Source organism: Andrena cerasifolii, chromosome 15 (assembly GCF_050908995.1).
Source record: "Andrena cerasifolii isolate SP2316 chromosome 15, iyAndCera1_principal, whole genome shotgun sequence".
NCBI lineage: Eukaryota > Metazoa > Arthropoda > Insecta > Hymenoptera > Andrenidae > Andrena > Andrena cerasifolii.
In genome coordinates, this window is record NC_135132.1 from 9,585,810 (window position 1) to 9,612,376 (window position 26,567).

Genomic DNA, 26,567 nt, shown 5'->3' on the forward strand with positions numbered 1-26,567 from the left:
GGCGGTGCAGTTCGGTGCCCCATCTGTACCAGTAATAATCGATGGGACGTTGCGCAATCCGAAACAGGTCCAAGCACCGCTATCGTTTCACAATAAATGCACTCGCATCCTTCTGAGCTGCGCTCCTCGCACGCTTGCTCCAACAGCTGCGCAGCCTCGTTTAATTATACATTTAAATCTGAGGCAGTTCATAATAATCCTCAACTGCTAATGTTAATCTCGGTTAATTCTCTGCTGACCCTCGATTGATTTTTAGGTGTAGAAGATGAGTCATGCCGTGGGCAACAGTCAGCAGCGGCAGAGGATTTGTGGCGGCAGTGGCGAGGATGAACAATAATTCAGACCCTAAGTGAACGTCCATTTCGTTGACCTGCCGCGGGGTCCACGGCGAATTCGCGAGACACAGGCCGCCTTTCTTTCAGGCCTGGTTACAGCATCGGATTCAGAAAGCGAGCCAGAATGAGAGCGTATCAAGCCGAGCGGTTTTTGCGATCGCAGAACCGGAAGCACCGGATCGCTGGATGCAGAAAGACAGATCGGTCCACCGGTGGAGAGACTGACAGAGTCGCTTTAAATAATCAACACTCGCTAGACAGAATTCTGTAGGATTAATTGGAACTGCTGATCCAAAAGCAATTAGTACCGTTAGTGGACTATTCGCGATGGAAAGGTGGAGGAGGATTCGAGTTACCTTCGCTAAGTGAGTGAAATGACACTCCAGGGCACTATTTGAGATCGATTTGCCTGTGGGTAATGTGGATATTGACCCTGAGGCAATATCTTTCGCATAATTAACAGGGTAGAGTCGGTTTGAGCTTCATCGAAGAGGATTACCTGACTGGAGATCGAAGCAAATACAAATAATGGCGAATATAGTTATTTGAGGATTAATCGAGCGTCTAAAGTGAGGAAGAACATGGTTTATCATGGTTACTAAACATTCTCCACCTTCCTCCGCGAACGAGGTCTCTCGATTGTTCCGAGCAGAGCGTATCGATCCTCTGCTAGAACGGGTCAAGCCCCTTCGCGCGTGTCTGAGCGCGTCAGACAACGCGAATCCGTCTGTTTTTCTCTTTTATTCGCAGCCATCGGATACTGGATGCTGCGCGAAACCGTTATGCAACCTGCAGCGTGTAAGCGGTCTTTGCTCGCCTGGATTCCCGTTGCCCTGTCCCCGTGTCGTTCCCGGCATCCGGCTGTAGGAAATCGCTAGGCTCTCTGCTCAACTGGATGCCAAAATAACAAGCTTCCTCTCCTCGAAACTCGGAAGACGATTTTCCAATTTATCAGGTACTAAAAATGAATTTCCCAGCTCACTAGGCATTTCTTTCCACGCGATTAAGATGGTTTCACTTTTGCAGGAGGAAAGAAGTCCGCTGAATTTTAATCACCGTTTGTGCAAGACTTTTCACCGTGCGCTTAGCCTTCGAGTGTTTTTCGATACCTGTTTCCTCCACCCACGCGATCGAATGCCCGGCATACACTGTACAAAGCTCGGCAAACCTTGGCGAACGAGAGGCAGGGTTCAGTGATTTGTGGCTCTGTTAGGAACCGAGGTTTTTAAATCGCCGTTGGATCGGACCTCGTTTGCAGGCACCTTCTCCATTGTCGATTGTTAACGTATTTCGCTGCAAACGTTGCATTGCAGCGGGGTCACTTAATGCTAGAGAGTAGGCTGTTAAAGCCGCGCTCCCACGAGTCACTGGCGACGGCGTCATCGACCACCGTGATCAGCCTCTGCCTCCTCTCGCTCTCCTCTGTCTCCCTTCGAACCACTTTTTTCCTCGCTCTGTCCCCCCCTTCGGGCTTCCCCTTTCTTCTCCACTCTCTCCTGCTCTTGCTTCGACTCTCCTTTTCTTCTCTATTCAGCCTGTTCTCTTTCTCACAGCTCCTTGCATTGGTGTTTTATTACCCCAGCACGAATTCTCTTCGGCTGTAATTTGAAAGCGCTGTTATGTTAGGCACACTTTCCTTATTGATCAGCAAAATTCTTCCGCGGTAAGGAGCATCCTGTACATCTCTGCCTCCTTCCCCTTATTGTCAGCTTCATTGTCTACGTTCTTTCTTTTCCGGCCTGCATTTAAGTCTGGATCTTTCCTTCCCCCCGTCAAAGTCGCCTTTATTTCCTCTCTGTTTCGCCTCTTCCTTAGTCTATTTATAACTGACTCTTTCACACCCTCTCCTTTCATCCCGAAGCCCCTTTGTGCGTGGCGGAACCCTTTTCCTTTTAGAGGAGCGAGAGAGGGACGTGAAACGGGAGACCTGGGCTACTATTCACGATTGGAATCGAAGCTTAAAATTTTCCGAGAGGCACAAAGTTCTTCGACATCCAGTTCCCCAAGCCGCGTAATAAAATATACCTCGCAACTAATTTAAATTATCCGCAACGATCGTGGGAAGTAACTTTGTTACGCTGCAGCGTCTAAATCTGCCTATGCGAAGCTGCGATCTTGATCGAAGGGGACTCCGCGACGCGCGAGCGTTGCAGCCTGAAATTTGGGTCAGAAAGCAGTGCCCAGAGCGCATCCGCGCGCTGCACGTGTGCGGCAGGTACACACAGGCTCGTGTATCCTCCGAGAGGTGGCCAACAGGTCGTGTGGGCAGTAGTAAAGGTGAAGTCACACGGGGAACGGGTCGCCTGGACCAAGGTGATCCGGTGCGAAAGCGAGAGGCCCCGAGGAGCGAAAAGGCCAGCCGACGAGTCCCCAAAGAGCGGAGAGCAGGAGGGGAGGGACCAACGTAAACTGGCCAGCAGGATGATTAAGATCGGGTCGGGAACACGTCTTCTGTCGTACAAGGTGCTCGAAAACCGCTGGAGCTAATCCTGAGAGATACCCGCGTCTTAAAATCCATGGGCTACCGTGAAAACAGAGCGACGCTGATGGGATCTCCCCGATGATGCGCCAAGCAATGAAAGAGTTGTGGGCGCAGGCTTGAAAATTCCGCGGGGGAGGGCGGTTTTTGTGAAGCACGTCATCGTTTCCAGATGCTTTGGCGAGCATTTCTTGTGCTGCTAACGCGACAGGCGGCTGGTTCACCCTCCGTGGGCTTGTAAATTAATTCTGGTGACGACATTATCTGCAACCCCTCGTACCCCTTGGAGCAGAGGGCCGGCTGACTCATCCGCCGGCTTTCTGACAATTTCCTCTTTAACTCGGGTTTCGTTTAACTTGGGGAAGCCACTGAATCGGGAATCAGAGGGCACCTTTCCAAGCTACAGCTGCTAAGTGGAGTCAGTTGTTTGGGAAAGGAGCGCGAGGAAAATGGGACATTTGCAGTGGCGGATTTAAGAATAATGGGCCAGGTGGCAAATACACCGAGGGGCCCATTTTTTTCAGGCAAATGAAGAGTTAGTTTACAAAGAACGGGTAAGTGTAGTAGTACAAAAAAGAATATAGTGTTTGGATAAAATCATTGTTTGCTTTTTTTAAATAGGGCCCGGGGCCTTGTGAGCAGGGACCCGTTTTTAGGGAAAATGAAGAGGAATCCGAACAAAGGGTCTGTTTTTCATTGGAGAGTAAAGTGACCGGAAGTGAGGATTGATTTAAAAATGGGTATTATGTTAAGAGGAAGCGGAGACTTCATTCTTTGCCCAAGGGTGGAATTGAATGAATGAATTACGTGGAAGCCAGTGAATGCCATTTTATGGAATTCCAGATGCTCGCAGTGACGCAGTGAATCCACCACGTTAATTGGTCGAAAGCACGAGCAGGGAACAGAGGTGAAATCGCCAACGAGAGCTCCTCGGAGCGGAGTCGTTGCAGCACCGCGGAATCGATTCCTTGCTCGTTGAGCAATCGTTGGAACAGTCGTGCACGCCGTTCCGCATTGAATCGATTAAGGAGAGAAAAAATGCCCCCCATGGAATCCCTTTTTTAACGAGAGCGTCTGCCCGCATCGTTCAGGAATCAAGGAGTCGTTATCATCCTTCACTCGCCTGTCCTCGCTCCAACTGGCTCGCCCCTGACGAGACAAAGCGCCGGAGGTATCACTTCGAGAAGCAGCTTGAGAGATTATACTAGCTTCAACTTTGAACTTTGAAAGACAGCCGGTCTACTGGGGCGAGTTGCAATAATTGCAAGGCCGCTGAACCCAGTTTTCAGGAAGATTTCCTTTCCTGTTTCAGCGGATTACGTAAAGTCGATGATGGAGGAGTGGGTTAAATGGACCGGCAATTCAAGAAACAACGGCGAGGAGCACGGCAATTACAGCGGCCAAGTGGGAACGTATGTATGCAGAGGCAAGATAGCCGGCTATCCTGGAGAGGCAGCCAGTGGAACAAAGAGAAACTACCGGACACATAGGATACCTTGGGCAACCCGGCTATTTCGTAATTCGCCGACGCCACAAACTGTATCACGTGAGAGAGGTTTGATCCTCGATAGGCGTGCTGCTGAAAATGCAACAGGGAAACTTGGGTAACGGAGGAAAACATTTCTAACCGGCAAGGTGAAGGAGCAGAACACGGAGAGGCAAAAGGAGGCGACTGGTACGGGGGAAATAAATAGAAGGGGAGCCTTCGCGGAAAACAAAGGACTGGATCCAGCGATTCACTTATTCTATGAATCTGCAGCACTGGCGAGCAAGGCCTTCGGGAGAATTGCGAGCTCGTTCCTAATAATAAGAGAGTTCTCCTTCTTTCTTTTCAAGGAGAAAGACTTTTTATTGTAACTTCAGCATGTTCAAGGGGTCTCCCTACTTCGACGGCCTGAAAAGCAGCGCGATATTTGGGATTTTTTTTAAGAGAAACCTTCAAAGTTAACAAAAAAAACGCAACATTTTAAAATAGCTAATCAAGAGGGGAAAAATCCCTCCGTCATTCAGTAGATTTTTATATAAAAAATAAGCCCAGAGAAATGCAGAAAGTATTTTTATTATAAACGTACATATTTTTCTACGAAAAATTTACCAAATATTCTTTCAATGTTGCTCTTTTAACTGCAAAAAGTTCTGTAAAAATATCTGCTTCCGCTTTGCCAAAAAAAATTCACAAGCATTCGCCTCTTTTCGGCCTCCTGACTATGTATAACCCCTTAAGATAATCAGGATCTTGGAATTATTTTTAAGATTGCAAGACCAGCATCGCATTAGTGAAATCTTTCATATCGATCTCCTTAATCTGCTCGATATTAAATTTGCGAAATGCATCCGTAGTCGCCTGATGAGGCAAGGACACGTTTCCCCTCCTCGTTGAGCGAATTATTTTTAGACCTTGCTAAAGTGCAAAAGGAAGAGAACGTGGTACTTAAAGTGTCTGCCTACAAACAGACGACGATCCGACTCCCCAGTTTAATTCGATTTTCGCTCCGCTCGTTCTTGTATCCGTCTCGGTTTCAAGCCCGGCCTTTCATCAAGCGACTCCTTTATCCTTTCTTCCAGCCCCTGAACTATTTTCGTGGACTGAGACGCAGCGTCGCGGCGCCAGCCTCTCCCCCGTGCCTGGCGACGATGGAAAGCCGCGTAAACCTTGGCGTACGATCGCTCTGGATCGTTGTCTCCGCTTGTTTGGAAATAGAACATTAACTTGACCCTGAACGCTTCGCCGAGACGTCCAAGTAATTCTAAATCCAGCTATCTGTGCCAACTGCCTCTCAGGGCAAGTTTCCCAGCGCTGCTTTGGAAATAGTCCTGCGCATCAAAGAATAGTCAGTCGATGCAGAAATATCCTTGCCTACAGTCTGTACGACCTAATTTCAGGTACGCGGTGCTCGCAGAGGGGTAGTAGAGTCTGCGATGAGCGTAGCAAGATGCAGAGTGCCCATTCACTGTCTGCGAAGACTGAGAAGCTCACGGGGAATCGATCAGAGGTTCTTAGCGGTAGGTCAGTAAACAATAGGGGGCTTAATGTCGCCGCAATGATGGTGGTATTGATTAGAGTAGATGAAGGTGATGCGTGGTAATTGATTCTGCTTTGTAGGAAGATGAATTAGATCATCGACGTGTCCGTGACCCCAGCGAACCTGAAGAGAAAAGGTCTGATCGCATTATGAAAGGGTCATCAGTGAGGTACGCAGCCTGCGCTAAAAGTGGAGGCTGGACATCCATGGGGGTCCGGAAAGGTCGCTTGCGCTGAGCAGGGTTAATCAGTGAAATTGAAAGTTAATGTCAAGGGGGAGAGCTATTTTTATGTCGCCCGAGGCATTGTGCAGGATGTTTATAAAATGGAATATTCCTTCGGACTTCCTTCGAGTAAATTGGCCTTTAACAATAGGCCAGTCTGAGATCGACGGAGCGTGTGCACTCTTCCAGGTCAGAGGCCACGCTCGGTTGAACTTCAGGGCGGGAGAGCGGCATCTGTGTGTCGAGCAGTTCACACATGGTACCGCGAGGATGCAACGGCATTCACGAATGTGTATCATTCATCGGAGAGGTGGAAACCGTGTTCTTCAGCAGCGCATGGTGTGCTGAACCCACCAGTGACATTAAAAAGCAGAGGTGATGCTTCGATTATCTTGAGCAGCGTAGTAGATTTGTATCCATAACTCAGCGCAAAGCCTCGGCGTAACAGAATCTCCCTTTTACAGGTCCGATGTTCCCTCAGAAGTTAAACAGCAGCGTTGAGAGTGAAGGAAGCAGCCAAGCACACAGAGAGCCTCTAATTAATGTCAAAACCTCGAGGATTGGGCTGAGGCGTCCGCCACTATCTCCTCCTCCTCTGTATTAATTATCATCGCCATAAATTCCACGCGGGAGGAAGTTTCTCGCTTTGTCGGCCCAGCTTCATTAGAGCCCGCCGTCCCCTCCCTGAATTCCTGTTCCATTTCACACGAGCGACATCGAGAAAGGCGCATTAGGGTCGGCGGAAACGGATATTAGAAAACCCCGGGGCCGTTTTTCCGCGGCGTCGGCGACGACCTCATCGACGGCGACGTCAGCTACGGGCCCCCCGACCTCGATTCCCTCAAGGATAAGGTCTCCGAGAGTTCTCGATTACTTTCGCCATTCTAAGCGCGCTCGAATTTCTACGCGGGCGACAGCACTCGTTAGCGGGCTTGTTTTCCTTCATTCGACGCCCCATCGACGAGAGAGAAATTCGTGGGAATCGTTTCAGCATTAAACTCGGTTTCGCCGCTGGCTGGCACGCTCAAAGGCTGCGCTGCGCCTTCGGTGGATCACCAGCGGAAATTGTAACTAATTCCTGGGAGATTCTACTTCAGGCGCTTGATGTAGCATAATTGGGCCCTCGAGTGGTCTGAAGAGTAGATTTTGCGACCCACAGTTGGGAGAAACTTGGATACAATCGGTATCAGTTTTCTTTTACCCCAGGAATAGTCTTTTAGCCTGTCTTTCAGATTTCAGTGAAGCATCAGCCCCTCCTGGTTCTCGCCAGAGGAAAATTGTTGCTCCAGCATCGTGGGACCTCAGTTGCAAGCTGCACGGATAATTAGTTACTCGATGGGGACATGCAGGATCTGATCTAAGCTTGCACAATTCCAATTGATCCGTTGAACCTTGACACAGTACATGCGGTTTTACTTTCAAGGTGCAACAAGGTGCTGTATATTTAATAAGGCGAGGATCGTGCAGCGGGTTACTCCAACCGTTTGCTGATGTCATCTATTCAAGCATCCGCGTGATTGTCGCCAGAAAATAATGTAATCTGTGCGATTTCTTGTACTCGCATTCCACTTTATAATCCTCGCCATTCTGCTTTTAGGATTGCCTCGGAATCTGATTCAACACTTCGCCTAAAGTCAGTGCAACTCAAAGAAGAATAGACTTCTTGAACAGAAAATACAAGAAGCTTGAACTGTGTCCTCCTGCTTCTTATTGGGAAGGTTATTCACCCTAACTGCGTCCAGGAGTAAAGAAACTCACCTCCACCTAGTACCACAAATTTTTCACTCTGAATTGTTACACTTACGAACTTAACTCCTTCCAATTTCTCATTTTCTTAACGTTACTTTTAGAGAGAGGAACTCGCCACTGCGCTCGGGAGCATGCGATTCGTCGGACTTACCAGAACTGGTGTCTGTTTATGAAGCTCCCAATCCCTTTGGAGGACGTAGGATCACCTTCGTCGAGCTTTTTCACCGAGGCACCATTTGCAGAATTACGAACGAACGACGAGCAAGTCTCGCGAGCACAGATTCCACGGGAACAGGCGCGTGCAGAGGCTCGTTGGGAACTGAGGAGCGCGAGCAGAGAGAGGAGCACGTCAATGGAAGAAACGCCACCGTCGCACATTCGAGCGTCCTCCTGCACGTGCGCGTGCAACACGCACGCGTCTCCTGTGTAGGGCATCTGCCCTTCTCCCCTCGGCGGCGGCCCCTTTTCAGGGGGGAGGTAATATCAAATATCGATTCGCCCGAAGGGCGTGCGGGAAGCGTGAACATTTCTGCTCCCTGCGCAATATGAAATTCTGGAGAGTAATCGAAGAGTCAGCTGCGGGATCAATAATCACTTTTTATTAGAGAACAATGGCGAACACTCGGTACATGTAAAAGTATCGTTAAAGAGAATCGGGACAACTTAAAATCGAGGCTCGTACGGACGGAGGGGAAAGGACAAGATGCACAAGCACGATCACTTGGCGTTGAGGAAGTGCCATCACTTCCCAAGCCACACACCCGTTCACTCGATTACGTGGAGAGTCGTGTCGCGCGTGCCGAGGGTCCCAGAGAACCTGCCGGTCACCTGGTTTTAATCGTGGCTTTCTGTAGCTGGCGGATCGTCTGAAACCGAACAGGATTATCTCGTTAAAACTTTCGAAAGGCGGTCTATCCACGCCTCTGCTTCTTTCGCCGTCCGAAGGCCCCCTTGTCGCTCCCATTGTTTGCTACACGCTTGCACTTCCTACTGTCTGATACTCCCTTTCTTCCATCTCATTATGCTAGATTGCAGTCTTATGCAAACAGATATTTATTTCGAGCAACTTTTATGCCGGACTCTTTCAAAGGAAGCAGTAAAATCTTTATATTATTGATTAAATTCGTACTGAGAAGAACAGTGGCGGATTTAAGGAAAAAGGCCCAGGTGGCAAGCATGGAGGGGCCCATTTTTTCGGGAAAATGACGAGGTAGTTTACTAAAAGAGGATAAATGTACAGAAAAGTATAGAAAAAAAGTGCTTGGATAAAATCATAATTTATTTTTGAAGACAGGGCCCTATGGGGGGGCCTCTGAGCAGGGGCCCATTTTTCGGTAAACTACAGCGGTAGTTTACTGAAAGCGGGCTCAGTGTAATAATACAGAAAAAAAATATAGTTTGGATAAAATCAGATTCTTTTTTAAGGGTGGGGCCTTTCGAGCAGGGGCCCAGGTGGCAACTGCTCACAGGCCGCCCTGTTAAATCCGCCACTGGAGAAGAAGGAGCCTTATCCTTGTAGAAAACACTGTAAGTGCCAAAAATCAAATTCTATAGTATTACCAAAATCTTTCTTCGATTTTTGGCACTTATAGTGTTTTCTACAAGGGCTCTTCAATTTCAGATGAAAGGAAAGGGAGTATTTGGCGCGAAGTGTGAGAGGATTCTTAAGTTTCTTCAATAAGGATTTGGGACAATACCCTTTTTGCATCCTCCAGACTAGCAGGAATGTATTTTGCGTTCGTCGTTTGCGCCAGGCTGCTGTAGTCCCTGTAAAGGACGTATTGATCCTTCAGCCACTGCCTTATCATCGATATTCTCTCTTGCAGCCCAGCGACTTCGTCAGTGGGCTTCAAATCCGCTTCTCCCAGGCCTGTCCACGAGTGAAGCGGAACAGTTGGCAGGGAGGTATGAAACATATTAAGAATTTATTGAATAATTCATTGTTAACTGTGAAAGCTATAGCATCCGCTTCGAAGTAACTGAGAGTTATAATATTTTAGGCATACCAGGCTTCATAAAGGTTGCGATCTTTGGAAATTCGAGGGGTCTGAAGGGAGTGACTTTGGAATACAGGATCGAGTCCCCGGGTCCGAATTCTAATCGCGTACGCTCCAGCTCCAGCAAGTAATTATGGATGTCCTCGCGTTCCTGTTGCAGCCTCAGGGCGGCCGCGTGCTTTCGCAGGCGATGCGTCTGTCTGCACTCGAATCTCGACTGCTTCTCCTCCACTTTCCCCCGATGCGACGTTCTCCTCGCTTTCGACGACTTGCACACCCTCTTCCCCTTGTTCCTCTTCCTCGTCCTTTGATCTTGAGTGGGCTCCTTAAACTGCAAGGGTTGAGGAATGCTGTAGTATACCCCGACTACTATACTACATTACAATATTGCAGAAATATTAAAATTCATAATGCTAACATTTTCCAGAGAAGCAGATCTACTCTCATCTGCCTCTGGTTTTCCACGAGCCTCGCATTCAGTTGATGGCAGCTTCACCACAGTCCCACAAGCCCTGCACTGTCTACATTTATTCGAAGCTTCCCTCGGCGTGTGAATCCTATGCCTCCTGGCAATTGCGTCGATCGCATCTCTGTTCAATTTCCTCAGGGTACACGTGGCGTCGGATTTCCTAGGGACATCTCCCAGCAGAGTCTCGCTGGAGATGCTTTCCGGCTCCACTTTATCAAGCTCATTCTTCTGCGCCCCTTTTTCCACCTCCATGCACTCAGCTTTGCTTTCTTCGCTTCCCTTTCCTTCGGACATTTCCTTCTCCTGCTCCAGGCTTCTCCTGAAATCACTCAAATTTGATTTATTCTAGCCAGTTCATAGGATTTTCAAGCTCTGTTCCTCACATTATCATTGGAGAGCTCTCCTCGCCCTTATTTCCCTTCCATTTCGTTAATCTCTCCTGATCAGACGCCGCAGGGAACTCCTCTTTCTCTGGCATCTCTTCTGTATTCTCATTCGACGACATTCTGTGCCTCTTACTCCTTCTAGGCTGCTTCTTACCCAGCGCTGTTTGCTTCGACGGCTTCAGAAGGCTGATCGGCAGCGCCTCGTCGACGTCCTCAGTGCTCCTCACATATCTCGACAGCTCCTCGTCCAATCCCAAGTCGCACTCGCTGGTACTCTTCACTACTTTCGGTGCGACCAGCTCGATGATCTCTTTGTCCCTATAAAATTAAAAAACACGAACCTGTTTACAAGTAACACTGCTCTGCAACTATCTCATCTTTCCAATTCTGCCCTCTGCATCAGCATATCTACCTCTCATCAGGCTCGCTCTTCGGGACCACCGCCTCAGCCTGCTTGTGTGGCGTGATCATGATCTGCTTCACCCCAGATCTGATCGTATCCTGGGCTACCTTTCCCTCCGAGGCCTTCTTCAGCCGCTCCTCCGCGGAGCTAAAGGAGCCAATGGAGCTGGAAGCTTCCTCGAACGTGTCACTCTCGTACTGAACTCTCTGCACCTCCATAGAGGATCCCCTAGACTGACTTTTATCAGCCGGGGTGTCGACTACTTCCTCTATCGTCTTCTGCTCACTGTCCAATCCATGCGCGCTGCTCTCAGCTGTAGTTTCTCCGTGCACATCCAGCTTCAGCATCTCCGCGGACCTAGCCAGCTCCGAAACCACTTCAGAACCGCCTGAAGCCTCGGAGAGCATCGTCGCGACTGAGGATCCCTCGCTGCTCCTTAGGAGATCCCTGGAGTCCGGTGTTTCCAGTTTAACTCTGGCTTTGAAGCTAGAGCTCAGTTCCTTGATGGAGGGGTCTGGGTTTAAGGAAGACCTGGAGGACTCCTTTGACATAGTCCCTTCTTCCTCCAAGTCATCTGCATTGTCTTCTGCGATTGATGCTTTGCTGTGCATTCTAGGGGAACCCTCGGAGGACCTAAACCTGGGCTCGTCGTCGGTGCTGGGAGGATCATCTTTCGTCAGGAAACTTGGGATCCTCACTTGGATCTTAGGCTTCGGAGAGACCTGCAGGGATTATTTTGTAAGTCCTCGAACGAATTAGACTTAGAAGGAAAGATCCCAAACCCGGAAATTCAAAAATTTTTGAAACTTTGTGAATATGTAGAGAATTTCCTCCTGATTATAACGAAACTTTTGTTTGCTGCCCAAATTCACTCTAGGGGGTATAATTGACCCCTGAAATTCCGTTTTTTTTTCTGATTTTGTGTTAACTCGTAAACTGTAAAATATTTTTTTTACCAAATGATAGATCTAATTAAAAGAAGTAATTTTTGTCTTGAAATTTTGTATACCTTACATATTCACAGTTTCCGAATTTTTTGAATTTTCGGGTTCGCGGTGTTCCCTTGTAAGAATCTCCAAAGCTCTGGGAGCATCAGTGACAATTTTGCCATTTTTTGCAAAATTTCCGCAATGCAAAATTCTACGGCTACTTTAAAAAACTACAGCACTCCGAGACCTCCAACTGCTTCGAAAGCCTCGAGCAATACCGAAGGTGAATCAGAGCTTCAGAACCAAGGTAGGTCCATTTTGAAACTATCGCTACCTTAGATTTAGTTTGATCGTCCGCCTCTGCAACCTTCAAACCTTGATCTACTTCAGGTTTCCCGTGACTGGAGGCTCTGGAAGCTGGCCGATGGTCCTTCGACGAGCCATCGAGGGAACTTTCAGTGCTCACGTTACTCTGGCCCCGCTTGACCTCGTTACGCTTAATATTGTACTTCCTGTCCATCTCCTTCAGCCGCATCAGAGCGGCCGCCGCCTTGGAGCGGAACATTCCCCGGCGGTTTTTGCTGTTTTTTTCGGGCTCCTCCCTGTAAGAGAGTCCCTTCAAGTTTGAGGGAGCTCCGCTGGCTTCACTTGTAGATTTTCAGGCGGCTGGCGCCTCGACTGGGGCGAATTGCGCTGGCGGAAGGGAATCGTTGCCAAGGGAACAATTCGTACACAGTACAGCTCGCGCCTGTCTTGCAGGATTGATAACCGCTTATCAGCGCGGCCGAATTTTCTATGGAAGGCCGGAGGCTCGGCTTCTTGCTGCGGCAAACAAACCGCGCGATAGGGTTGCATTCCGTTGATTCGTAGATCTCTATGTTTGCCGTGCAATGAGAAATCAGTCGATTGTATTTTTGGTAGCGGAGATATTGAAGGGCAGGGGGAAGGTTGCGTAATTTTTGGGAAGTGAAAAGGTGTTCAGTGATAAGCACTCGGCGGAGAATTCTTATCTGTCTTTATTCGAATACTGCTTGAGATAATGTGCAAAGGGGAACTACTGCGCTTGTGCCACCTGAAAAAGCTTCGTTAGAGCCACGCTGCATGACAATTAGCCTCCGCTTATCAAATGATTCAGTGCTCGCAGCGATTACACAAGTGCGCGCGTAGAAGGACACGGAACTTCTGCGCCGAGACTTGTCGAATTGAAAAAGAGGAAGAAAAAAATTAGTTTCTTCGCCGCGCACGCGAAAGCATAAATTGAAACGTTACAGAAGGAAGTGGAATAAATCAATTTCCACTTATAAAAGCAGTATGCAATTTATTGAACAGAACTTAAACAGAATTCAAGAAATCTATTTCTAGTGATTCGAGGAATTACTATTCCTCAGCATTACAAAGTAACATGATCGGATTCTTCAAATTAAACTTGAATTATTCGCGCGCATTTTCCAATTCAAACTTTTACTGCGCATTTCCCCTTCGCTTTTCCATAAATAATTTTCCAACTTAATTCGTAGCTTGCTGTGAAATCGATCAGTCTTAGTGACGTGATTAAATTATTAGTCAACTCAAGTCGTTTGGACCAATTTTAAACAAAGTATACGGTTTTAAAGGGTGTCCACCTACTTTTCTCCCCCACTGTAAATTTCAGTACTACATAAAATTTATTTTTATTTTAATTCCCATTTATTTAATATTTATAATTAGATTATTAATTGAGTTAAATCGAACAGCTTTTGATACTAAAAGATCGATATAATGAGCAATGCGCAAGGCATACTTTTTTACTTAAGACGAAACAGCACAGTCTTTGTGAAAGAGATATGCCAAGTCGACAATATATCATTCCTACTTAGGGCGAATTCCACTTACGCCCAAATCGCCCGTGAGTTTCATTAGGGTAAGTTTCCTTATACGCGACTGGACGCATCGTCAAGAATTCAAAGTCGATTTTCTCGAAAATCAAGCACAATATCAAAAAATGTTATTCCTTCTTTTCGACTTATTTACATGTTATAAGTCGAAAAGAAAGAGCAACTTTTTTTCATATCGCGCTTCATTTTCGAGAAAATCGACTGAAATTCTTGACCTTGCGTCTAGTCAGGAAATCCTAGCTTAATGAAAACCACGGGCGATTTGGGCGTAAGTGTCATTCGCCCTAACCCTGCGTGCACGTGCAATTGCTGCCAACAAAATGCGTTACCCCATAAAAATCGCTAAAATAACTTTCTATCGTTTCAAATATCCCTCCAAAGCACGGTCCGCCAGGCAACAACCAATAGCAGCGCCCCACTCGATCGACAGCCAATGCCCTGCCGTATCGACGACAGATACACAAATGGTAAGGAGTGACGCGTAGGTATAGTGCGCGCGGCAAGTCCATAAGCTGCCACGGCGCGGCGCCTGGTTGGTCGAGCGTGGTCGCCGACGATTGGCCCTCGGACGCCAGCCAATCGCCGCCCTCCATCTGTCTGCCCCGGCAGCGGCTAACTCGCCAACCACGTCCGCGACTCGGGCATTATCGGCTAGTTCGTCTCAGAGTAAAGAGCATCGTCGAGCGGGCACTCGTCGTCCCGGCGTCTGAAAATGCGGTCCCTCTGCTCGTTCCTGCTTCTGCTGGCGGTCACCCTGGTCACCGCCGAGGTCTACTTCGAGGAAAAGTTCTCCGACGGTAAGAAACACCCCGGCAACCATTACCCGAAGCATCCCGTTTCGTCGCATACGAACCTCCATGTCCGCGGGGGTCTGGAAAAATCCGCAGACTCCCATCGCCTGATTTCCTATTAACGAACCACACCCACGAGTCTAGTCCCACTATTTCCCTTCAACAAACTCGCCTCTTAAAGACACGCTTCGCTAAAAATCTGGCGATGCGGCGGCGTACCGGAGGCGGCACGGTACGCTGCATGTTTCTTCTCCTTGGTAACCACACGCCCTTGCCGCTATCGTTCCGTGCACCGCGGCGTGCAGCCGGAGGCGCGCGAGGTCGGAGCTGACTGCTCGCGTACGCTAGCATAAAATTGTTTACGGTGCCATATGCCGAGCAGGCTGGCGTGGAATTCGACGTGGCGAGCGCACGTCTCGTGGCACCCAGCTCCGCCGACATGACGCGCGATCGATCGGTTGATCCGCTTGGAAATAAAGCTCCTCGCGTGGCAGCGTGAAGCCGATTTTCATGTGCACCGCACTTCCTGTCTCTCGGGAGTTCCTTCCAATCCCCCCTCCCTAACTTCGACGCGCGTAAATATAGATTATTTTAGCTGGAAGTGTAACTTCGAGGAAATAATATTGATTCGCCGCTGGAGCTCATTTTTTTTTATCCTCATACTTTTCTCCTTGCGCAGATTCCTGGGAAAAGAACTGGGTGTACTCCGAACACCCTGGGAAGGAGTTCGGCAAGTTCCTTCTGAGCCATGGAAAATTCTGGAACGATCCGGAGGAGGATAAAGGTAGAGACTCGCTTTAGCTTCTCCGTCGGTAAATCGCTCGTATTTGAATCTCTCGATCCTTTCGATAGGTATTCAGACATCCCAGGATGCGAGATTCTACGCGCTGAGCAGAAAATTCGCGCCGTTCAGCAACAAAGACAAGCCGCTTGTTATTCAGTTCAGCGTCAAGCACGAGCAGAACATCGACTGCGGCGGTGGCTACGTGAAGGTGTTCGACTGCTCGCTGGAGCAGAAGGACATGCACGGCGAAACTCCGTATGAAATCATGTTTGGTAAGAGCCTGTTCGTAAGCGTACAACAGCGCAGCCGAGCCTGGAGTTACTGGTTACACCCAATGGTGAATCGGTGCTAATGGTACTCGGAGAGTAAATTCTTGCTTATGCCCTGGATATAGTTCCCGTACATATTCCAGTTACCTGTGAAGATACATTAATTATATTCCGACCGATATCGTGAATTACGTAAGCGCTACAAAATTGCGAACTGTGCGAGCTTGCTACTCTCGCATTCTGCTTGGCACGAGGCCAACAAGCACAGTCCGCTTTCGTTCTGATGCACGAATGTGCGTGCTTGTGTAGGGCCCGATATTTGCGGACCTGGAACGAAGAAGGTTCACGTGATCTTCAGCTACAAGGGCAAGAACCTTCTGGTCAACAAGGACATCCGCTGCAAGGACGACATCTACACGCACTTGTACACTCTGGTCGTCAAACCCGACAACACGTACAAGGTAAGAAAATGGGACGATAGCGGTTGCGATTGTACCTCGAGCCTAGAGTCACTTGTTCTCATTGATTCGCCGTGGGGAACAGGTGCTAGAGAGTCTCGTAGAGGGAAGATTATCTTACTTGTTAGGCGTAGATAAGTTGCTGCTTATTTACAGAACAAGGAAAGAACGACATTGTATCACTGTAATTGCTGTAGTGTGATTTACTAAAGAAGGCGCCTGTGCGGCCCGTGTGCCGGCGCGCGCGGCTCAGGCGAGACCCAAGTAGGGTTGCTGAATTTTGCGAAAAGTATCGATTCAGGAAGAAATCGCTTTGTAAAGAATCGATCTTGAAGAAATCGATTCTACTTTTTGGTATCTTAAATTCATCGAAGACTAAGTAAGGGGTCGTCCTTAAATTACGTAAGGCTTTCGGGGGGGTCGCGAATTTCTTACAGAGGGGAGAGGGGAGTCAGGTAGCGTCTTACTTGTCCGCCATTCGTTACGCGTAATTCGAGCCTGGAGTAGCGGCAACATCGCAAGTTCTGGCCTTGGTCCCAAGGCGTCTTCTTTAGTAAATCAGACTATAAATTTGTTTTGATACTGAGCCTGAATTGGGATTAACTTTGAGGTTTTCTAAAGGTTCTCATCGATAATGAAGAGGTCGAGTCCGGCGACCTGGAAGCCGATTGGGACTTCTTGCCACCGAAGAAGATCAAGGATCCATCTCAGAGCAAACCGGAGGACTGGGACGATAAGCCCACCATCCCTGATCCTGACGACAAGAAACCAGACGACTGGGACAAGCCAGAGCACATTCCTGACCCCGAGGCCACTAAGCCCGATGACTGGGATGATGAGATGGACGGAGAATGGGAGGCTCCCATGATCGACAACCCGGAATACAAGGTTTGGATCGTGAGATTATATGAATCATGTGTCTTGGATGTGGTTTCCTTTAATGCAAATTGATTTTCTGCTTCAGGGCGAATGGAAACCTAAACAGATCGATAATCCCAACTACAAGGGACCCTGGATTCATCCCGAGATGGACAACCCAGCGTACACTCCTGACGAAGAATTATACAAGAGGGACGAGATCTGTGCCATTGGTTTCGATCTCTGGCAAGTGAAGTCTGGAACGATCTTCGACAGCGTGCTCATTACAGACGATCCCGAGGTCGCTCGCAAATTCGGCGAGGAAGTGTGGAAACCTACCTACGTAAGTGCATATTCTAGTCTCGGAAAGAATATATATTACCGATTTGCAGCAATATTAAGCTTCCTTATATTCTCCTTCGCAGAATCTATAATCTGCATATTAATTTAAAGTGGCTATCTATTCAAATGTACATGCAAACGAATATACTTTCGATGCATGAATTTCTTTTCAGCCCGAAAAGAAACCGTTTATTAAAACTGAATATATTAAAAATTGAACGATGCCAAAAGCATTGCCGAAGGTCACAGTGATAAAAAAAAAGCTGTAATTCCTCGTCATCGATCGAGTGGATTCTAGAACTATGTTTATCTGCTTTCAGGAGGGCGAGAAGAAGATGAAGGAGGCCCAGGACGAGGAGGAGAGAAAGCAGAGAGAAAAAGAGAGCAAAGAGAACGAGGACAACAAGGACGACGATGAGGACGAGGACGCTGACGAAGAAGACAACAGTGTCCCAGATACTGAGGTAAGGATCCGTTGATTTAACGCCAAAACTATCTAAAAGAAACTTTGGAATTCCTCGCTACATGGAAACCTCTTTCTTCTTTCCAGGAGCACGACGAATTGTAAATAAAAAGGTGTCGCGTGATCGACACGAACACAGACTGTATTCCAGGAGCTGTGTGGCCGCGACACGCACCAAAATTTCCCAGCTCAGAAATTTTTACAAGTCACAACGGGGAGGAGGAACATTGCCAGGAAAGAAATGGAAAAATCAACGAGTGAAAGCAGAGAAAATCATTCCTGTCTATTGGAAACTTCGCAAACAGCACGAGTCCCAGAGTTTTCAATTATTTTAATCCAAGCACGGCCTTGTCTTCGCAGCCTAAACTTCTTTAATTCCTAGTCTTCGATTCTTCGTTCGTGGTCGGCGAGAAATTTCCCCGCGAGAAGCCCCATCGCACACAAACGAATGTCGAGTGTGATGCAGAAACGAATCAAAGTGGGTCTTGTGTTGTGCAGCTGCAATCGAAAAGAACATATTACATAGTATATATACATATATAATATATATGTATTATATAAATAGTCATCTTGCCCTTCTGTGTGTCCCCTCCATGGCACAGCTCCATAAAAAGACTCTAAGTTGTTCCGTTTTTGTTTGTCAAGTGTTTTTATATACAATTAAAAAGTAATTGAGATGTAATTTAACGATGCTATATTATAAAAAAAAAATATATATATATTATATATTATTTCAATTTCCGTACAGTGTACGCGTATTAAGGGAAAAACAAAACAACAGAAACGCTCGCTCCAGTTAAAAGAACACACGTGAGAGTGATTGGGATGTGTGCATACATGACTGAATGAATAAGTAAAGCTAAAAGTAATTGGTATGATTACGTATCGAAGGTAAATCAGTAACCGATGTAATAAATAAATAAGACTTTTCTAGACGTGCTCGGGGCCGTTTATTCTTCACATGCTACATTTTCTATGGATTCATTACGATACTCCTTTACCAAACTTCGCTACACGCATCTGGTAGAGTTTACAATCACTGTCGTCACAACCTTCATTAATCGGATATCACGGAATGTGCAATAATTTATTAGAAAGCGGGCCAGAGATCGTTTGAGCGAGTTAATCTCATTCGTTCTCCAAGATGAAGTCTGTAATACGCTGTTTTAGGATACGGTGGGTATCGTGTATAGCGTTTCGTGAGCTCCGAGTTGCTGCGTCAGCCAGTCGAGCCCCTGCGTGGAACCACCAGCGTTCGAGACTAAGGAGGAGCCTTGGATGTGCCATGCCCTTCCGCAGCACAGCTTTTGCAAGCACAGGATGTCGACGAGCTCTTCAACGCTGGCGCAGCCAGCGATATCCTGCGAGGATCATTGGTCAAAATATGCGAGAGCAAATGCAGTAATTATAATTTTGAAGAGAAACAATTGAAATCCAATGTGTAGTTTGCTACTCGGGGCGAATTCCACTTACGCCCAAATCTCGCCCACGGCCTTAGGATTTTTCCGTTTTTGTAATAAAATGAATATCATAAATTATATGTAAAAACCCGTATTTTCCGGTAATGGCTCATTCACAGATTTCTCTTGCATATTTCAAGAGATTTTCATACATTTTGGAATGTTAACCGCGGGCGTAAGTGGAATTCGCCCTCGGTGGCACGATTGGATGCTTCCTAACAAAGCTAAGGTAACTTCCCTCGAAGGAGCATTAATATTCTCACCTGTTTGTTAGCGTATATCAGAAACAGAGCGTCCTTGAGTTCCCTCTCGTTGACGATCTTCGACAATTCGTTCTGCGCCTCCTCGAAGCGAGACCTGTCGCTGGCGTCCACCACGAAGATAACAGCCTGCGTATTGTGGTAATAATGCTTCCAGAGCGGTCGAAACTTCTGCTGCCCGCCAACGTCCCACAGAGTAAACACTAGATTTTTATACTCCAAGCTTTCGACGTTGAACCCTATGGTGGGAATAGGTGGGCCTGACAGCGTCACGCCCCTTATCGCAGACAGAATGCTGGTCTTCCCAGCACCGTCCAGTCCCAGGATCACCACACGCATATCGATCTTCGTGCCAATGTGAACTCTGTTGTCCTGGGGGTAATAGAAACAGTATAAGGCACAGGATCATTCAAATACCGAGCCTTCTTAACTTTCGAAGGAACGAACCCTGCTGAATATGATGGGTATAGAAGACTCCGGCGTGAGAAAGTCAGGGCCCAGTTGGGCATAGTGTTGTTGCTGCTGATCCAGGGTAGTCAGAACCTCTTTAACTTTGATCGCGTTGCTCAGCAGCCTCCAGTCTTCGGAATCTAAGATGCTTTCGCACTGAATGCACACGTCAGCCACCTGGGACCTCGTGGTGGTCAGATCTTCTTGCTGCTGCCTGAGAGCGCACAGTCTTTCTCTAGTCTCAGTTTCTATGCAAGAGACGGCCGCACTCTCCTGCTCCGCCAGCAGGGCTCGCACCTCCTCGAAATGCTGGCGCACCCTCTGCCTCGCGTCTTCTATCGCCCATCCCTCTAATTCTCCTATTACCGTCTCTGTCGGCGTAACGATTGCACTGATTATTCTCCCTTGGTTCGATAATAAATTCGCATCCCATCGATGCGAACGAGCTGCTGGTAAATGGAAAATTAAATAATGTACCAATTCTGTGCGCCGTGTCCCTCATACTCTCCATAAACTGCGTCATCTTTTGCAGAGCAGTGACGATAGACTTTCTGACATTCTCCGTCTCGGCTTCCACCAAGGCGAGCTATAATAAGAGGTACGGATATACGACTGTTCGTTCACCGCGAATTCTGCTGCTCACCTTGTGAGTGCTGTGCCTGCCGTAGTCCTTGCATAGATAGCACATGAGCGCATTATCGCAGCCTTCCTGCGTGCAGGTAAATTCTGCTACGTGCGTCGCGTGCACCGGACACTTTGGCTTGTCCTTCGGCTTCTCCGACAAGGGCACACGTTTATGCTTGCTGAGGGTCTTCGAGGAGTGAATGGCACTGTCGCAGTTCTCGCATAAATGGGTGTTGCAGGTGGTGCAGTACAATACGGCGGTGTGCGCCTCGTCCTCGTCGCAGGACTGGTTCGAGTGAAGCCTCTCACGCTCCAGCACCAATGTCTTCTCGCTGTTGGACTGCTCCAGCCTCTCCAACAACTCGATCAAAGCGAAGTTCTTCTTCAAACTGTAGATGTTATTCTGACTAATGTCCGTCGGCTGTCTGTCAAACGGGCACAGTATAAACTGCTGGTCCGTTATGCAGGGCCTCAGTCGCAACAAGCACAAGTGGCACACTGTGTGGCCACAGTACAGCAGTCGTGGAACTTTAATTCCGTCGACAGTGAATACCTCCTCACAGACACGACATTCTAACACCTGGAAAATGGCATTTGAGTATGAAAATTGTCCTACGTGCTGTGAAACTATGGGAGGCTATAATTCGGGTGGAAACTATTCGTAGATCTATGTGTAATATTCTCTTGATTTGACGCATATCTTACGAGTAAACATTCACTTATAGCAAAATAATTTGTTTACCAAATGATAAATGTAATTAAAAGAAGTAACTTTCGTCTTGAAACTTTTTTTCTATCTCTTACAGTTCGCGAGTTATAACAGAAAATCGGAAAATAGTCGAATTTTCAGGGGTTAATTTCACCCCCTTCGAGTGAATTTGGGCAGCTAACAAAAATTGCGTTGTAATCAGGAGCTCCGTACCGGGCTCAAAAACCGTTTTTATTTATAAATTTGTAAAATTCGAAAAGCGCTTCACATATCCATAACGGGGATTCATCCTGCCCCCAATTTGTTTTACGTACAGGCACGCGTATTTAGCTGAAATTCAAAGCCAATATTCTCGGAAACGAAGCGCGATATTACCAAATTGTATTCTATATTTTCGTCTTATTTTGGCCTGTAGAATCACCCCCCTAGACTATTGACTATCAATTGAGTACGTATCCACCCTGTATAATAGGATGAATCGCATCCGCGAGTTTCTGGTTCAAATCTCCAAACTCATATCAGTTCTCTGCCATGCTTTACGCGGGCACGCACCCCCCGCGCTAATCTAGCTCCAACCAATACTAATATCCGGAAGAAGTTAGAAAGTGGAATGCGTTACGTCGGAATAAATCAACAAAAATACTAAAAAAATTTTATTAATATCTCGGAAACTAATAAATTCCCGAAGCAACAATTTTAGATTTCGAGTCCACACACCCTCCCCTCAAATCTCGTGTCGATTAGCCACTGGGGCCATTCGGAAATACAGCCAAAATTTCCTTAGGTAATTCTCTTAATAAAAAATCGATTTTTTGCAGATAACTCAAAAAGGAAAGGCCAGAGAATTTTTTAAATAGACGACTTCAAAGTTAAGGTGGGGGTGCAAATAACATCACTGTGAGATGAGTATATGTATGAGTCATGCATAGTTTGGCGATCTTCACATTGCCTGTACTACCGTGTTTGAATAAAATTGTAAGTGTTCTCGTCATGTTTGCTCATATTCACTTCGAAGTCATCTATTTAAAAAATTTTCTGGCCTTTCCTTTTTGAGTTATCTCCAAGTAAAAACGATTTTTTATTAAGTAGAATTACCTTAGGAAATTTCTTTACACAAAAAAGAATCATATTTGGATTCAGCAGCTCAAAAAACATACAGATGCCAGGTTTTAGCCAATTATTCTTAAATAAGAGGATTTTTCCGTTTTTCGCGTATGCCTCAGTAACACGAGTAAAATAGGTCCATTGCAAATATAATTTTCAGGGTTTCTTAGTTGCTGTACTTTCAAAAAACTCCATTCACTATAAGTGAATGTTTACTTGTCAGGCATAATCTGAACAGTGAATGTAATAGAAAAGGTTAAGAATTTGAAGCAACTGACTTCAGTAACAATTGCTTGTATGTAATGTGGAAGATTTCCAAGTGTCCTCCTTACATTTGTTCTTGCACTAGGTTTCAGAGATTGCTCGAAGTAATTGCTCAGGCGATCCACGTCTTCTGTCATGATAGCTCTGCAATGGAACTTATGTAAGACGTAGATATTAATGTAAATTGTATAGTCGCAGCCGGAGCTAAGTACATAAGAAATCTAATTGCGATTTAAAAAGTATGTACCTTTCGTGCTTTGAATTTTACGCAGTTCTCTTATCAGCTGCGACGTTCAAGAGCAGGGTATTGACATTAATTGACACTGATTGACACACGAATGGGCTGCTGTTGGATTCCACACGATTTTTTATAAATCAAACCGTCAGACGGCACGACGCTCGATAAAATTGAGGGGATTTTGCGCGGGGTTGTTGGCAGCGTTGCGATGAGCGGGTCTCCCGGGATCTATTCAACCGGGATAAGAATGAAAAGGTGCGTATTTTGCAAATAAATATAATATTGAGTAAGTTTGCTTTAAAGTAGTAAGAACTATCTAGTGTATTTAGTGTTCAAATAGCGATTATGTTACGAAAACTGGCTAATTAATTCGGGGCTTTCGTCTGTTAGCTATAGGTGAGCAATTCTTTGCTTTAGGAGCGTCACTTAGGGTGTGTTCCGTTTCGCGCATTGACTGCATAGACTGCAGGTAATGGTGATTGGTAGTTCATGCGGTGAGTGAATAGACTGCATAACCTAATTCGTAGAATTCCCTAGAATCCTCCAATTACTAGCGAGTAGCGCAGCATGCGTGCAGTGTTGCGCGATTTCGGGCGGTATTCTCAGTCGCTACTTATTCTTAGGGCGGTATTCTCGGTCGTTGCTTATTCTTAGGGCGGTATTCTCAGTCGTTACTTATTCTTAAGCAAATGCTTAAGCATTCATACTAACGCTTCATAGTTTCATGCTGGACGTGCAAAGATGAAATTGTTAATGGTACAATAGAAAACGAAAGTATTAAAAAGATTATGCTCTTTATGATATAACAATTAAAGTACAATTTTTATTTCAATAATATCACATACGTTATTTGCATACAACCCTTTCACTCGTTCCAGGAGCTTTCAGATCTAGCAGCGTATACACACGCACATTCTCGCAGAAGTCCCGTCTCTCTCTCTCTCGCGCATGTGCTGTACAAATCTTTAATCTTCATCTTCCGAACTTTCGTCAGATGTTACAATGTCGTCTAAGTTCATTATAAGCGTGTCCATACTCCCTTCCATTAGCCTATCGCTTATCCTATATTCCTCCTCAATTTTCTCCACCTGCGCGCAACAGTCTTTCCACTTCTCCTGAGTACACTCGTCGAAGCTGTTCATCTGGAAAACTTTCTTCTCGTCTGTACCATTAGACAAGCGTTTTATCTCTCTACCCATAATACCTTTAATGTCCTTCCAGATTAACTTTATAGGATTAAGGTCCGAATGATACGGCGGAATCCTCAACACAGTATGACCGTTCTTCTCAAGAATCTCGTCTAAAATGTACTGCGTCGGGTCCGGTATCGTTTTAATAATGTTCATAAGCTGCTCCTTCGTCATGTCCGGCGAGAAAGGCACTCGCTTCTGCCTCAGCCAGTCCTGCATGTCTTTCTTCAAGCCAACGCTGTCTCGCTTCTTATTTTTATCGAGGCAGTGATACGCCACGTTGTCCATGATCACCACCGAGCTCGGTGGTAAATTAGGAATCACCCGCTCTTGAATCCAGTTCTGGAAGTTGTTCAGATTCATGTTTCTGTCGCAATCGCCCGCCGTCGCGCACGACACGAAAGCGAGAAGAGTATTTTCTATAAAGCCTATATCTCCGCCGATGCAGGCGACGATCAGCCTCTTGCCCGTAGAAACTGACGAGGCCGCACCGACGTCCTCGCGCAATTGCAAACAGACTTTAGCATTGTGCAACGAGTGCGCGTGGGCCTCGTCTAAATAGATAACGTGGCGCCGACTCTGCTTGTGCTCCCCTATAGCCTGCAAGTACCTAAACCTAGACGCTACTATCTCCGGCTGCTCGATTAAGAACTTTCTGTTATATTTACAGGACTTCCACTTGAACCCGATCTCGGCGATCTTTATTCTGAGGGTGTTCGTGCTGCAATTCACGACGCCCTCTTCTTTCAGGCAGTGCAGCACCTTTCGCACGGTCGGCGACTCCTTTTTCTTAGTATAGAACTCATATATTTTCCTCCGCAGAATCCCCTCGTCGAACTCAATCTTATTGTGCCCGCCTCGTCTATTCTTGGGCTTTACGAAGGTCGGCGTGGGATTCCCAGCGGCCAACGACATCTTACCTTCCCTCACTATTCTTGCTACGCTTGACGGGGAGATACCTGTAGCTTGTGCGGTAGATTCCACAGAGTTGTAACATAAATTAAATATCCTCTTATTCTCTACCAAGTACTGGTGAACGTTATATATAATTTGCCTTGCCTGTGGTCCGAAAGCACGCTTTGCCTCAGCAGATTCAGGTGTGGACGACTTTCTACTGGTGGATGCCATTGGAGCTGTGTGATCTACAAGCTGATTACCAGCTTTACAGCGAACAACAATACACCGCAGTGATATAGTTCCCACATCGACACGTGCGTGTAGACACGCGGCCGAGGAGGACGGCTCTGGACCAAATACGATTTCCTGAATTACACATTTGACGAGGTGAAGGAACTCTCGTGTATATAAAATATAAACCCTCTGCCTGGCAGCAAGACGAAGCAAACGCTAGCAAACGCCATTTTTCCGCCAGCTTTCCCACGCGTCCCCTACACGTGGGAGAACTATTGTCCAACCGACGGATTGCGGACTCGCCTTAAAGCCTCGTTCAGATTAGTCGAGTAACTTGACTTCGAGTCGCTTGAATTCAAGTATACTGATTTCACGTTTGTGTTCAGTAATGTTAGCTATCTTCAAGTTACTTTCAAAACTACTCGAAGCAACGGGGCGAATTCCACTTACACCCAAATCGCCCGTGAATTTCATTATGGTAGGTTTCCTTATACGCGACTGCACGCATCATCAAGAATTTCGAAGTCGATTTTCTCGAAAATGAAGCGCAATATCAAAAAAATTTATTCCTTTTTCTCGACTTATTTACTTGTTATAAGTCGAAAAGAAAGAGTACGTGACAAACTGTTGTAACGTTTCTCCCATGTTCAATAATAGACAAGTCAAGTTACTAAAAATATTTTTCAAGTTACTAATATATTATACATTTCCTATGTACTTTACTGATATGTTAGTAGAATTGTACAGCGTTGAGATGTATTTTACATGAAATAAAGGGGAATTGTCTTAAATTAGGAAGATAATTATATTCTTTATATGTTTTGCCTGAAATTAGTTGTATTTTCTATATTAGACAAATCTATTTGTTGTATTTTCTATAATAGACAAATCAGATTGCTAAAAATATTTTCTTCTTGTTACAGATTAACCTTGGGAACATTTCTCGGTGGACAGGATTAAGGAACTTTAAGTGAGACAAATGATGGAAAGCTGATAGTGAATAAAATCACACATAAAATGAAGTGAAATTATATATTTTATAATTAATAATAATACAATATTAATCAGCATTCATTTCTACATACTTATATTAATTTATTGTAACACTGTAAAAGCCTTTTTTGCAAATAAAGTGGGAAAAACTTGAAAAGAACTGTATTATTATTTAGAAATACCTTTTACATATTCCTATCCAAATTCCAAACCTCTGCAGCTTCGATTCGCAACTTTAAAGGTGACGCCTTTGAAACTGAAATTCAGAATACCTCTTTTCGCTTCATGCTCTCCTGATACCTGGGCCAAAAT

General features: G+C 46.2%; 5 protein-coding genes and 2 long non-coding RNA genes across 11 annotated transcripts in view; 3 read left to right on the top strand and 4 right to left on the bottom strand.

The window, feature by feature from the left end:
* Window positions 1-8,098, bottom strand: part of LOC143377322 (uncharacterized) — a 23,795-nt gene extending 15,697 nt beyond the window's left edge. For both annotated transcript variants that reach the window (XM_076828474.1, XM_076828473.1), the window contains exon 1: window positions 7,961-8,098. The gene's annotated coding sequence lies outside the window, so the exon portion shown is untranslated. The remainder of the gene's footprint in view (window positions 1-7,960) is intronic.
* LOC143377327 (uncharacterized) lies at window positions 4,935-9,926 on the top strand. The gene is made up of 5 exons (XR_013087293.1): window positions 4,935-5,861; window positions 5,918-6,435; window positions 6,525-7,827; window positions 7,911-9,714; window positions 9,810-9,926. It is a non-coding gene; the product is annotated as an uncharacterized LOC143377327 (long non-coding RNA).
* LOC143377299 (uncharacterized) lies at window positions 8,543-12,745 on the bottom strand. Its single transcript, XM_076828414.1, has 7 exons — window positions 12,328-12,745; window positions 11,074-11,786; window positions 10,659-10,979; window positions 10,225-10,594; window positions 9,816-10,137; window positions 9,507-9,679; window positions 8,543-8,675 (listed from the first exon to the last, which is right to left on the bottom strand). Exons 1-7 carry the CDS (start codon window positions 12,556-12,558, stop codon window positions 8,634-8,636), a joined length of 2,172 nt encoding a protein of 723 aa, XP_076684529.1. The 5' UTR covers window positions 12,559-12,745; the 3' UTR covers window positions 8,543-8,633.
* Window positions 12,746-14,499: 1,754 nt separating this feature from the next.
* Calr (calreticulin) lies at window positions 14,500-18,767 on the top strand. The gene is made up of 8 exons (XM_076828454.1): window positions 14,500-14,664; window positions 15,338-15,442; window positions 15,511-15,714; window positions 16,021-16,172; window positions 16,791-17,057; window positions 17,134-17,370; window positions 17,690-17,833; window positions 17,920-18,767. Exons 1-8 carry the CDS (start codon window positions 14,580-14,582, stop codon window positions 17,935-17,937), a joined length of 1,212 nt encoding a protein of 403 aa, XP_076684569.1. The 5' UTR covers window positions 14,500-14,579; the 3' UTR covers window positions 17,938-18,767.
* On the bottom strand, window positions 18,759-23,104 carry LOC143377305 (E3 ubiquitin-protein ligase TRIM23). Of its 4 annotated transcripts, none has more exons than XM_076828441.1 (7): window positions 22,951-23,104; window positions 22,772-22,858; window positions 20,646-21,206; window positions 20,480-20,588; window positions 20,000-20,373; window positions 19,556-19,924; window positions 18,759-19,193 (listed from the first exon to the last, which is right to left on the bottom strand). In XM_076828441.1, the coding sequence occupies exons 2-7, from the start codon at window positions 22,838-22,840 to the stop codon at window positions 18,999-19,001; spliced, it is 1,677 nt and encodes a 558-aa protein (XP_076684556.1). In that variant the 5' UTR covers window positions 22,841-22,858; window positions 22,951-23,104; the 3' UTR covers window positions 18,759-18,998. The 4 variants fall into 4 exon arrangements, with proteins under 4 accessions (XP_076684556.1, XP_076684553.1, XP_076684554.1 ...); XM_076828438.1 differs by having other exon boundaries at window positions 22,718-22,858; XM_076828439.1 differs by having other exon boundaries at window positions 22,718-22,847; window positions 22,951-23,098.
* Window positions 23,105-23,718: 614 nt separating this feature from the next.
* On the bottom strand, window positions 23,719-25,502 carry LOC143376867 (uncharacterized). The gene is made up of 2 exons (XM_076827625.1): window positions 25,191-25,502; window positions 23,719-25,090 (listed from the first exon to the last, which is right to left on the bottom strand). The coding sequence occupies exon 2, from the start codon at window positions 25,044-25,046 to the stop codon at window positions 23,907-23,909; it is 1,140 nt and encodes a 379-aa protein (XP_076683740.1). The 5' UTR covers window positions 25,047-25,090; window positions 25,191-25,502; the 3' UTR covers window positions 23,719-23,906.
* A 96-nt stretch (window positions 25,503-25,598) lies between these two features.
* On the top strand, window positions 25,599-26,415 carry LOC143376868 (uncharacterized). Its single transcript, XR_013087179.1, has 2 exons — window positions 25,599-25,740; window positions 26,186-26,415. It is a non-coding gene; the product is annotated as an uncharacterized LOC143376868 (long non-coding RNA).
* Window positions 26,416-26,567: the final 152 nt, after the last annotated feature.

Bases quoted from the DNA above. Each gene is read 5' to 3' on its own strand.
- LOC143377299 (XM_076828414.1), bottom strand. From the start codon at position 12,558: ATGTTCCGCTCCAAGGCGGCGGCCGCTCTGATGCGGCTGAAGGAGATG. The intron at 10,138-10,224 runs GTTAGCATTATG...CAACCCTTGCAG, and splicing joins GATCTGCTTCTCTGGAAAAT to TTTAAGGAGCCCACTCAAGA. The intron at 8,676-9,506 runs GTATTGTCCCAA...GTTCGGTTTCAG, and splicing joins GTCTGGAGGATGCAAAAAGG to ACGATCCGCCAGCTACAGAA.
- Calr (XM_076828454.1), top strand. From the start codon at position 14,580: ATGCGGTCCCTCTGCTCGTTCCTGCTTCTGCTGGCGGTCACCCTGGTC. The intron at 15,715-16,020 runs GTAAGAGCCTGT...GTGCTTGTGTAG, and splicing joins TCCGTATGAAATCATGTTTG to GGCCCGATATTTGCGGACCT. The intron at 17,371-17,689 runs GTAAGTGCATAT...ATCTGCTTTCAG, and splicing joins AAGTGTGGAAACCTACCTAC to GAGGGCGAGAAGAAGATGAA.
- LOC143377305 (XM_076828438.1), bottom strand. From the start codon at position 22,840: ATGACAGAAGACGTGGATCGCCTGAGCAATTACTTCGAGCAATCTCTG. The intron at 21,207-22,717 runs GTCAGTTGCTTC...GCCATTTTCCAG, and splicing joins TACAAGCAATTGTTACTGAA to GTGTTAGAATGTCGTGTCTG. The intron at 20,589-20,645 runs GTGAGCAGCAGA...CTCTTATTATAG, and splicing joins GCAGGCACAGCACTCACAAG to CTCGCCTTGGTGGAAGCCGA.
- LOC143376867 (XM_076827625.1), bottom strand. From the start codon at position 25,046: ATGTCGTTGGCCGCTGGGAATCCCACGCCGACCTTCGTAAAGCCCAAG.